Here is a 12,773-nt window from a genome sequence, read left to right as displayed (position 1 = left end):
CGGCGGAATCCTTGTAAGTCTGGGCGTAAGATGGCCAAAGAACTCGGAATGTGGCAGCCAACGATCAGGAGTATTTTGAAAGATGATCACGGATTGAATGCTTACAAAAAACAGCGGGTGCATGGTTTGACCGGAAAGCAAAAGATAGTTAGAGTCGAAAGATGTCGGAAACTGCTCAAACGGCACGGTGATTGCAAAATTCTGTTTTCGGATGAGAAAATGTTCCTGCTACAGGATCACCACAACCAGCTAAATGATCGGGTATATGCTGCATATCTTGCTGAACTTCCTCGTGACAAACTGGCTGTTCTAAGGTTCCAGAATGTTTCCAGGGTAATGGTTTGGGGATGTTTCCAAACCATTGAAAGTTCCATTGCTGTTCATTGAAACTGGTGTTAAAATGAACAGTAAATATTACATCGATAATGTTTTGAAGAACCACTTGCTTCCCTTCGTCCAAAAACATAAGAATGCACCATACTGCTTCCAACAAGACTCTGCACCGTCCCATCAGGCAAAAGTGTCACAGGCTTGGTGTGAGGCCAATTTCCCGGATTTCATTTCGTCGAAAGAGTGGCCTGCCTCCTCACGCGATTTGAATCCTCTCGACTTCTTTGCATTAGGCGAACTAGGGAATACCAAGGGACTAACCGTGGAAACTTTTAAGCAACGTTTGGTGAAAATATGGGACGAAATGCCTCAATATATCGTGCGTGCCAGCTGTAACGATTTTCAAAAATGGATGCGGCTCGTAATTAAAAGAAAGGGAGAAAGATTTGAATTGGACTAAGTTAAGACAAATGTTATAGATACACGAAACAGGAAATATACTGAAAATTAAATTTCACATCATCTTCTCATTTTTATGACCATATACTTTACTGACAGGTATTACCTTTCACCCTGTGTATCGCATCCATCAACATGGGCCGGGACCAATGGCTTTACTTCTCTTCCGAAGGAAGACGTGGCCAGAGATTGTTATGCCACAGAAAAATACCACCGACCTCGGCTGGGATTGAACCCAGACCCATTGGGGTGAGAAATAGTCACGCATAATTGTTAATAGCGCACTCCTTTGCTTGAGAGCCGCGTCGTAGTATAGGCACTGACGTTGGGTGCGATACTGGCGGGTTTTGCCGCAAATCACTCGTATTTTATTTTATTTTATTTTATTTATTTTTGCACTGATATATTTATTTGGGTTTGCAAGGGAAATATTTCATAAACTGCCCCCTTCTAGTTGCGTGACAAGTTTTCATTGTTGTTTTAATTGAAGTATTACTCCGGGAATAATGTTAAACACCATTTTGTACATGATATTTTAACTAACCTTATATGTGCTTCATTTTGATTTGGGATAAGTGTTTGAACTATGGCTCGAGATTTCCACTGTGACGTGCTTCTATTGTGACATACGCATACGTATTTTTGTGGTGCGACATAGTAGGAACGTGTGAGCGTAGTTGGAACAATTTAAATACAATTACAATTTCAAATACCCTTTCGTAGGCCATTCTTAAGCAACTTGCGGAAGGACTAAGGACAGTGGTCCGAAGTGATGGTACATATAACATATTCTTTTCATTCATTTCTTAACCACGTCGTAGGACGCTTACATAAAGGCACTGACATCAGGTGTGATGCCGGCAGGTTTTGCCGCAATTCACTCTTAAGTTGGACCATACTAGTTAGATTAAATAATGTATATTATATCTGTATTCCAAATACAATTTTTTTGTATTGCTTCATTTTCGAAAAGGATTAATGCTTCCATTATGGCTGTGTGTCCTGTTGGGTGTTCGGTTGTGGCATTTGGGAATACCATTTACCATGACCGGATGCGTAGGGGAAATAATTATAAATTGAATTTCAACCGTTTTCTTTAAAGCGATTGTAACGTCAAAATGTAGATTATATTTAATACAAAATCTTTAAATCTCGTTTCTCGAATGAACGCTCGTAAAGTAAGGTAGGCAAAAGTTTGACCTTAGTTGAAATATTAAAAATAAATAATTACCGACAAATTTCTGTTGCTTTCTATTTCAAACTATTCAAAATTATTTAATCAACCTGATCAAAACGCAAATGAAAGTCCTATATTCTCTCTTTGAGGGGTTTCCTCATCGCTAATTTCGTTTCCGCACGATTTCATTTTTTTTGTTTTTTTTTTTGTATCCGACAGAATCCCTCAGCCGATTGGTCGTCCATCATCGCTCGTTAATCAAAGGCCTGGCTAATGAAGTTGCAGTTGGATGTCCGTACAAGAAGGATCTGGATAATATCCTCTCTCATCAATAAATACTGCTTTGCTGGTGCCGCGAATCGTCGGCGTCGGCCATTCTCCCCGTCCCCGACCATCGTAGATTCTGGATTCCGAGCAAAACTACAAAGCGCACCATCCAGCAGCAACAACACCGACCGGCACCAGCACCATCAGGATAATTGATTCAAATCGTATTTCGTCGAGTGAATCTTTATCATCACTAGTCAGTAGCATCATCACTGGAGGGGAAGGAGGAGATTGAGGTTCGTTCTTTTCTCTTTGCTTGATTCCAACTATCGGTTTTCCTTCGCAAAGGCAGATGCTTTCCCGTTGTACAATAATCAAGCGATTCGGGACCAAATCCCCGCAAAAAAAAGGATCAATTGAACAGCATCAGGGTTGGATGGAAAATTGGTCCGCTCTGTTCTGAGATTTCCGATTCAGTTTTTCGTCCATTCAATGCTCATCAGCGAGCGCTGCAAGTCGAGGTAGAGTTGCATTTGATGCTTTCGACTTCAGTCGTCGCCGTTTCCGTCCGCTCGTAATTGCAATTATGAATTTTCTTTCTTTTATCATTCAATCGAGCGTGGAATTCAACTCCCAGCATCTTCTCCAGAGTGTAATGCATCAATAAACGTAATTTATTATTGGTTCATCTTCAATTTATCCATCTGGATGAGATGCTTTTTTTTCGCAGCTCCGATTTTCCCTTGATCAATCAAATTTTCTATCGATTGCGGATTGTGGCGACGGTGTTGGAGGTTCTGTTGAATGCTTTTCGGTGTCCCCATTTTTCGGTGATGTCGCATAATTTCATACTCGTTGTGCTATGAGGGGTTTCCACGCTATTTTTACGCATACCGTTTCCACTCCGGTCCAGTAGTGGGAGACAAAGCCAAAAAGCTTTTAACAGTTTTCCGCTTTTTCTTTTTTTTTTCCAGCGGGAAGGCGGGCGCTTGATGAAGCAGCATAGAAGAAAACTGTGGCACAAACAGTTGGGAGTAGCGCTCGCAGTAGGTATCCTGTGATGATGCGTGGGAGTAGGGAGTGATTTTTGCATTCGTGTTACTGCTGCTTTTTGCATCGTTTTTTTTCTGACTCGCGTTTTCTTCTAAAGTTCCGTCATAATTGAGTTATCTATCCATATTGTGCATGCTCTTAGGATCATAATGGAAGCAGCAGCGGTAATAGAATAGCGAGTAGCGAGCGTTAGTTGTATTTTTTTCATCCGTTTGCTGTGGGTGTGAAGGCGCTGCTGGATAGTGTTTTATAAGTGTGTGAAATTTACGGAAAAGATTCAATGAAAGGTAGATATAATTTTCGTAAAGTGTGTTTTTGAATTAATTGACTGAAGTTGTGAAGAAATTCCATGTACTTTTTGATGGGTGTATTTTTGCCGTAGCGATGTTGAGATGCATTGGTGCTTACACACTTAATCACCGTTTTTTCGGTATTTTTTGTACAATTTTCTAACTGTAGTAGAAGGAGGCGCATGATGAACAGGTGGGGCATAATGAGCATCCTTTACATTAGCATTACATATCTACTTGTTCAAAACAAACTAATCGGCAGTAGGTTCAATATCAATATGATACTTTGACTATATGTTTTAGTATTACTTCTACGTGAAGTCAACGATTTACATAGTTGAAGATGCTAATTTCAAATAACAGACTGTAGTGGTAATTTTTATACGATAGATGGAGTAGATGAAAGCATAGAGTTGATAGTTCCGTTAGATTACGGCAGTGTGAAGATTGCATATAGATATTAGAATAGCGAGCTAGAACAACTTTTAAGGAAGGTACAAATCGGTTTTTTCATCTCTCTTTACCAAACTCCCCCTTTGGAGAGGGATGGTGAGGGGTGTCCCCCCCGCCACCACTGGCAAAAAGAGATGAAAACCGACCCGCTCAAGTACCAACTGTGTGTTTGAAACAATTCTACCGATTTTTTACCGCACTTCAGTTGTTATTTGAAGGAAGGCATTCAGTCGTAGGTTTGGAAATTGCAACTATTGTGTACCCCTACCTCGATATGTGCTCCTGTCATCGTCGACTTGACGATCTCGAGGGGTAGGTGTTGCTACTGTACCTTTCGATACCATCAATTACTGTCAATGGTCGAAAGGTACAGTAGCAGCACCTACCCCACCCGTGTCCCCTCGAGATCGGCAAGTCGACGATGACAGGAGCACATATCGTGGTAGGGGTAAACAATAGTTGCAATTTCCAAACCTACGACTGGATGCCTTTCTTCAAATAACAACTGAAGTGCGGTAAAAAATCGGTAGAACTGTTTCAAACACACAGTTGGTACTTGAGCGGGACACCCCTCACCATCCCTCTCCAAAGGGGGAGTTTGGTAAAGAGAGATGAAAAAACCGATTTGTACCTTCCTTAAAAGTTGTTCTAGCTCGCTATTCTAATATCTATATGCAATCTTCACACTGCCGTAATCTAACGGAACTATCAACTCTATGCTTTCATCTACTCCATCTATCGTATAAAAATTACCACTACACTCTGTTATTTGAAATTAGCATCAATATGATATTGAACCTGCCACAAATTAATTTGTTTTGAACAATTGGAAATTTAAGGCTAAAGTAGAGGATGCTCATTATGATCCACCTGTTCACTATGCCCCTTAGACTGACGCAAAATTTTAAATTGGCGCTCCACAGCGCTCAAACGGTTCCATTTTTTTTTAAATTTACGTTTATTTGCTGGTTTTTAAAGTTTCAACATATGGTTTTACATTTCAATTGGTTAGCCTTTGGCTCGTCAACTTTGTTCTAGTTAATTGGTTTTTCTAATGTGATGATTGCTTTTAGGGCTTGTTTCCGTTTGAATTTAAAAATTTGATAACCTACCTACTTGAACTGGAAAGGTTCAGAGTCGCCTGTCTGCGATCAAACCACCCTTGCGCTGAACTGGCCGTCTTAACGTGCCGCAAGGGCTCAGTAAGGGTTCCTACTTGTAGAGACCTGAAGCTAAGTGCTAGTTCCACAGTGACAATATCACATCATTAAGTACTGACCCTTCATTTTGATGACTGTATGATTGCTGACATGATACCGATATGGGTTAGTGATGTGATATTGTTTATACAATCTGAGCAGTGCGTGGGGTCCTAGGTGATATTGATCGAGTCTCTTTATCGATTTGCTCCTTTGCTAAAAAACCGTTTCTTTTCGTGTTTTCCGAACTGTGTGCTGCAAATGGCTGAATATGTCTTTTCGTGGCCAAGGGGATTCAGGGGGGGGGGGGATCGATGATGAGAGTCTGTCGGTGTCGCTTGGGACCTTATGCAGTGTTCCGCTTGTATTTTCTTCTTCGTTTTATTGCTAATATTACCGTTTTCTCTTTTTCTCTTTTTGTTGTTTTCTATGTCACATTACAAACCATATCAAATGTATTACGGACCGAGCGCTCTTTCGGAAGCTGAGCGGACTTGTCATCTGGAAGGGGTGGGCACTATTCGACTTATCATCCCAACAATATGTGGTACGGTGGCACGATTTCTGGTATCCCTCCCCTTGGCTAGTTTTTGCACCTTGTTGTTGGTGGGCGGGCTTAATTTCATGCTAGTGGAGTGTTGGAGACGGTGGGTTTATGGTCGGCGTTGCTGGCTCATGCCGCGATAGAATGGCGTCATGGGCAGGCAATGGAGATTACTGAGCTTCCCCTCTCTGATAAACCACTGCATGAGAGAACCAAAGATCTAGTCTAGCAGTGATAGTATCACACTTGTTACTCCTTTAATTGAGAGCCGCGTCGTAGTACGCTTACGTATAGGCACTGACGTTGGGTGTGATACTGGCGGGTTTTGCCGCAAATCACTCTTATTTTATTTATTTTTACGCAGATAGATTCATTTGGGTTTGCAAGGGAATTATACTATTGAAATATTTCAGAAAGTGCCCAACAGTGCTCCTTCTATTTGCGTGACAAGCTTTCATTGTTGTTTTCATCGAATTATTACTCAGGAAACAATGTTAAACATCATTTTTGTACATGGTATTGTAACTAATCTTATATGTGCTTCATTTTGATTTGGGATAAGTGTTTGAACTATGGCTCGGAATTTCCACTGTGGTGTGCTTCTATTGTGACATACCCATATGTATTTTTGTGGTGCCACATAGTGGAAACGTGAGAGCGTAGTTGGAACATTTACCCTATACAATATACAATTTAAAATAAGCTTGGAAACTAACTTCAAAGTGAAGCATTTGAGTCACTTGAAGGTGTCATCTGGGACGAACAAAGATATAATTAATATATGTAAAAGCCAGAAGTACTTGAAACACGTTAAATTGTAGTTTAAAAGCATGGGTTATGATTGTGTAGGTAGATTAGAGATTTCAGTTATTTATTAAATAAACTTCAATTATAGAATTCAGAAAGATAATTAACATGAGAGATAGGACGCGGGGGGTCCGCTTAGGGAGGCGACTAGCCTATGAAGTTGTATAATAAATCTTCCTATTTAGTGTATTTGTTAATTACAGACAATGTCAATAGCGAAAGTCATATCTTCAACCAGGCGCTTACAAATAAGTGAAGTTTTAGGAAAGATGTGTTAAATATGTTGATAGGTTTGAAATAAGAATTAGGATTGTTCTGCTTTAGTTTTCGGTAAGGTATGATGTGTCAACAAAGCCCTTTTGAGCAAATTTTCAAACATCAAATTGATTGAGTGATTTATTGAAAGACATTGCGTTGCGAAAATTGACAAGTCATACATCTAACATAGTAGTAGTAGCAGTGTCGCATAATCTTATCACAATTGCTGCAAATAGTGCTGGAGGGGCCGGCAGGGCTGAATACGGATCAAAACTAACATAATTACTAACACTAAAATGATCCCGGAACTAACACTTATCCATTGCACTTTTAGTTATATATTAGTTTTATTTTTCTACTAAGTCATCTATGCTTCTTTCTATTGTTTGGATCAAGTACAACTAATACTAATCTACCTTTATGTATGTTTTACTCCCTTTTAACCCATTATCTTTATGAATGGCGAATCATATGACGTGAGACACGTACAAGCTGGAACTCAAAGAATTACTTCGAACAGGATGTCAAACAAATTCAGGACCAATCCAAATGAGACCAGAAACCAACAAGGCATCGGGGAGTTACATATTCTGGGAGAGGTATGTGATAAATAATCAAAAAGTGGTAAGTTAAAATCAGAGCCAAGGATCATGAGAGGTAATTGTCAATAATTCATTAATTAGTAGAAATCTCGATAACTTTTTCAAGGGAGCGTATCGGCTTTTGTAGGCGGTGCGTTTGGTCGTCGATTTGGCTTAACTGGTGGCTCGCCCACGCGGGCTGGCACTATCATCAGATAGGGGAAATTTTCCTCTACCTGCTGGTGGTGTTGATAAGCGTGTGCGAGCTGCCGGTTGCGCCGGATCGACGATCGGATGCATTGTTTGCAGGAGCTGGTGCTTCCCTTTGAAAAAGTAATCGAGAAATAACCATATTATCCTGTAATTGATATTACTATTTTTATATATCAATGAAATTAGTCATGACAGAGTAACAGATGGGGAAGGACAATAGACACAAGTTAACACAATAAACAAGACAAGTCGGGGTTAATACACAAGACAAAATGACAAAATAAGTGACGATAGAAGACAAGACTGGGACAAAAATCACCCTTAAAAAAAAAATGCGCAATTATATTATCAAAACTATTTGGATCAGCACAAAAACAACAGTGACCAAAAGGGCACCATAGCCTAGAAACGTCTGTGTGTTGATTTAAAATAGAGGCTCATAGAAGCAAAATTTATCAATAAAAGGGGTCCAGTGTAGAGTTTAAGCAAGTGCTGCCACTGGATCACTACAAAAAAAAAAAAAAAAAACAATATGTGGTACGGTGGCACGATTTCTGGTATCGTTCATGTATGGTGCTCCCCCCACCCTTTATTAGGGTCGCTGACGCTCATTGCACGCTCTTTCGTTCTCCGGCTGATTGAATGGATGACGGAGTTTGACGTCACACTCCTTCAGAAGTTTAGGCGGCGGGAGGGCGAGAGGGATGGCTGTTCAGTACACGGAGACAATTTTACAAATTTATTTCTAATAGGTAAATCACAGTTTAATACTCACTAATAATCTCTTACAATCTATTTTAATTTCTTTTACATTGATGGTGTGATGTAATCGATGCGCTATGTGACGAGAGCGCAAACAAAACGAGGCCATTTTTCAACGATACGATAATAACTTATGCGCTTTTCACACAAAACCTACCCAACCCTTTTCTTTTCTACAATCCCTGAGCAGCTGGGTCGCCATAAGTGTACCTCGCAGAACTTGTTTAACCCCCATGGGTAAATATGCTGTAAATATGGATGGTGTAAATATTCACATCGGTGACATGGCCCCTGACTCCCTTGTACATCATAAAATGAAATGAAAATGAAAATGAGTCGTCTGTCTGCGATCAAACCACCAAATCATTCGTGACAAAATTGCCAAATCACGAATGATTTGGTGGTTTGATCGCAGACAGGCTCCACGAGTGTTTGAAGACCGGCCAGGCGGTGAATCTCAGAATTACGAGTTCACGGTGTAGTGTTAAGGATCTTGTTATGGATCCTCTGAAGCTTTAGGTGGTGACACTTAGCACAACTCTCCCAGATTGGCATACCATACTCAATAGTCGGCAGAATGATCTGCTTGTTGACAGCAAGCTTGTTTTTGCGGGACAGGGTGGACTTCCTGTTTATCAGAGGGTAGAGCGACCTGATCAAGATGTTACACTTGGTTGATGTCATGTCCACTAGACTGATGCAAAATTTGAAATTTTCGCTCCACAGTGCTCAAACGGTTCACAATTGGGCCCTGATTAGCCTCCCAAAATTTGAACTCATTTAGTGAGAAACTGACTTGGCACAAACCATTTGAAGTTTATATGGGAATTACTATGGAGAAACCATAATTTCGGTTCATATCTATCTCAAAGTTCACCAGTTCACTCTACTTTAGAAAATGATAACTAAGCTTGTTGAAAATTTTCTCAGCTACAACTTTGTTGAAGACCACCTTTCGATCAAATTTAAGGAACAAAAATTATTAATGATTCAAGTCACTGATGTCTTAAGATTATGCTCAATCAACTGTTCAGCAGGCAACATTGGTGTTTATGGCGTGTAGAATAGAGAACCAAAATCATGGCTACTATGTCACACTGCAGAATCCAGTGTTGCCTACAAAACAGTTGCTTAATCTTGCCATAAAATTATCAATCTCTTAAACAATTAATAACTATTTAATTTGACGTTTGGCTGAAAATCAATTTTCTGCAAAGTTATAGCTGATAAAAATTCCCATAAGAATAGCAATAGAATTTGTTAGCAGTACAATATGTAAAAAGGCTAGAAGACAATGAACAAAAAGTTTTGTTTTCCCATAGTAATTTCCATATAAACTTCAAATGGTTTGTGCCAAGTCAGTTTCTTATCAAATGAGTTTTGACTTTCGGAGGCTAATCAGGACCCGATTTGATACCGTTTGAACACTGTGAAGCGAAAATTTCAAATTTTGCATCAGTCTAATGTCCACATGGGATCGGAATAGCAATTTGCTATCGAGGGTGAGCCCAAGGTAGACTACTTCACTCGACCATTCAATGGGAGTGCTATCAAGATTGAAAAACTGTGAACCGCAAAGTAGAAGGACATTAATTGAACTTTTCGTTAAACATATTTCCAAGATTGGACACTCACGAATAACATCTCAAAAGGGCAAAAAATACTAAAATTATGCGATTAGTGAATTTTAACCTACGAGTATCTCGAAAATAATAACTTTGGGCAATTTAAGCACTAAGAGCTGTTTGGTTGTAAATTTAATGTGTTTTAATATGAACATTATTTCAAAGATATTCTATAACTGTAGGTAGTATTTTGGAAAATAGTACTTTTTTCTATAATTCATTACTTTTTTGTTTATTAATTGCCCAGCAAATGCACATTGTCAGTGAGTAGCACTTTCTCTAAACTACAATATAGGGGAAATGTATGTAATGTTGACCTAAGTGTCCCTAATTTGGGCCCATACATAAAATCAGCAATCGACTAAATTTTCAATAACAACCAATTGATAAATAGCAGATTTGAGCGATGGGCCCAATCTTAGATCCATAGGCCAACATTAGCCCCTATATATATAAAAAAATGCAATTTGAGTATTTTTTTTCCATAATATTGATTTTTTTGTAAATAATAAAATAATTTTTTAAAGTGTTTATTTTTTTCTTGAAAGGCACAATACCTGTCCGCGACTTTGCCGAAAACACCATCTCGATCAAACAAACCGTTCGCGAGATATATGTTTTTCTATTGATGCGTATCATTTTTGCATAACCAATTATGTAAAATGGCATGTTGGACAATAACAAACAACTGTGTAAAGTTTCAACATAGTCGTAGAAGGTCGATCAAAAATTAAAAAAAAAATCGTCATCGTCGGAACTGCTGATCTGATTTTAGCTCCAGAATGGTTTGGTATACATGAAAATGGGTCGGACATGATTCACATAAATACCATGAATTTGTTTGGGCATATTTTGATATTATAGACATTGCCTAAGTCTAGGTTGATCTAGTATAACAAATAATCTGATCTCCAGTTCGAATTGGAGAACTTAGGACAATTGGTATACATGGCAATAGGTCGGGCGTGATTCACATAAATACAATGAATCTGTTTGGTCATATGTCGATACTACAGCCATTGTGCCAGTCTTAGCTGATCTAGTTTATCATCTGACTTAAACTCCAGGATAATTTGGAGAACCTATATCATCTGGGTGTACATGACAAAAGGTCTTACGTGATGCACATATCCACTTTGGATCTGTTTGGGCATATTTTGATACGGTAGACATTGTCTCAGCCTTTGTTGCATTAAATCCACAAATCATCTGAACTCTAGCCTCAGAGTTCGGTAGACACATTTGACCAAAATTGGCACAGAGAATCATAAAACTTAAGTTTAAGGGTGTTGACAACTAATTTCTTATAGGTCTTCAGCTCAAACATAACGATAAACTAGCCTCATGAGGAAACAGACCACTTTTTTACCCGATCTGTCCCAGGACGAACCACCTTTGCGTTCGGACGCGCTTTCGCAGCGCTCTTGTATATATTTTTAAATTAAACTTTTTTTAAATTATTATTAACTGACTTGCGCGTGAAACCCCGCGTAAGCACTTTTAAGTATCTCTTTCGACGCGAGTGTAATGAAGTGCGGAATTATAAACTGTGTGCAGAGTGACAATCGCTTCCTATGGCGCTGCCATGGAACCTGCAACCGGACATTCCACGCAGCTTGCGTATAGGCGCACAGAGGAATCATGAAGACATTTTGCGGACCTTCATGTTACCCCTCTGTCAGGACTGTCAGAATCAGTTCATAACTGAATTTAACCTGAAGACACTGACTAAATCACTAAACGGCATCTCGGAAAACATTGGAAATTCACTAGAAGCGAACCACAAACTGCAACAAAATTTCAAAAGTCTCAGTGCGACCCACGACGATGCACTTGAGCATATAGAAAAAATGCTAAATGACATTAAGTACAGCATATCGAACGTCGCCAGCAGCAACAAACTTTTTGCTACGGAAATGAAAAATGCCATTTCATCACATTTGGACACACCTTCGGACACTTGCACAGCTGTGGAAGCGACAGCCAAATCAGCGGCAATAGTAGCAGTAGCTGCAATAACAAAAACAACATCGCACTCAATAAACCAACTACCGCAATTAATTACTACACTCAAGAATGACTTGACGAAATCACATGCCAGCCTAGCATGCGATGTAATGTCGCACATGGAAGAATTGGCAAAAACTAAGTCGACCACACACACCACCATACCTAACACTTACAATATCTTAGAAATTGAATTGCAGAATGTCACTAAAGAACCCACGTCTAGCTGGCATATCGTAGGAAGCAAAAAAATATGGAAACGGGACTGGAGAGAATTTGACGCAAGACAAAATTCCCGTCGACTTCAGGAAAAAAAGCAAGAAAAAGCTATAAGAAGACGCAAGCAACGGAAAAGACACCACCAGAAAGTATTCAATCATAACCATAACAACATGAACAAAGTCAACAGCTACAACAACGGAACCACCAACAACAACACCATCAACAATAGCAACAACACCAATAACAACAACAACAGCAACAACGACAACAACAACAACAACTTCAACAACTTCAACAACAACAACAACAACAACAACAACAACAACAACAACAACAACAACAACGGGAATGGAAATATCACATGGACATCATTACCCCTGGAAAAGAATTATTAGCCGCAGCACGCATACACTAGACCACCAAGTAAAGACAGTACACCGAAATTTATAAATTTTCAAAAAGGGGAAACTATTAACCCTTACCGCACCGAAAAGCCTGACCCACCACTCCTTGACCCAATGCGCCC

At 39.4% G+C, this 12,773-nt stretch overlaps 1 protein-coding gene across 1 annotated transcript in view; it reads left to right on the top strand.

Moving 5' to 3' along the window:
* Dnaaf5 (Dynein axonemal assembly factor 5) overlaps positions 1–3,543 on the top strand; it is a 33,185-nt gene extending 29,642 nt beyond the window's left edge. Inside the window, exon 6 of the mRNA XM_065223528.1 lies at positions 2,186–3,543. Within this exon, the coding sequence (XP_065079600.1) occupies positions 2,186–2,301 (116 nt within the window). The 3' untranslated portion in view covers positions 2,302–3,543. The remainder of the gene's footprint in view (positions 1–2,185) is intronic.
* Positions 3,544–12,773: the final 9,230 nt, after the last annotated feature.

Source organism: Ochlerotatus camptorhynchus, unplaced genomic scaffold, assembly GCF_037179485.1.
Source record: "Ochlerotatus camptorhynchus isolate MF236.1 unplaced genomic scaffold, CSIRO-AGI_Acam_v1.1 ptg000193l, whole genome shotgun sequence".
Taxonomy (NCBI): domain Eukaryota; kingdom Metazoa; phylum Arthropoda; class Insecta; order Diptera; family Culicidae; genus Ochlerotatus; species Ochlerotatus camptorhynchus.
This window is presented reverse-complemented; position numbering and strand designations above follow the sequence as displayed.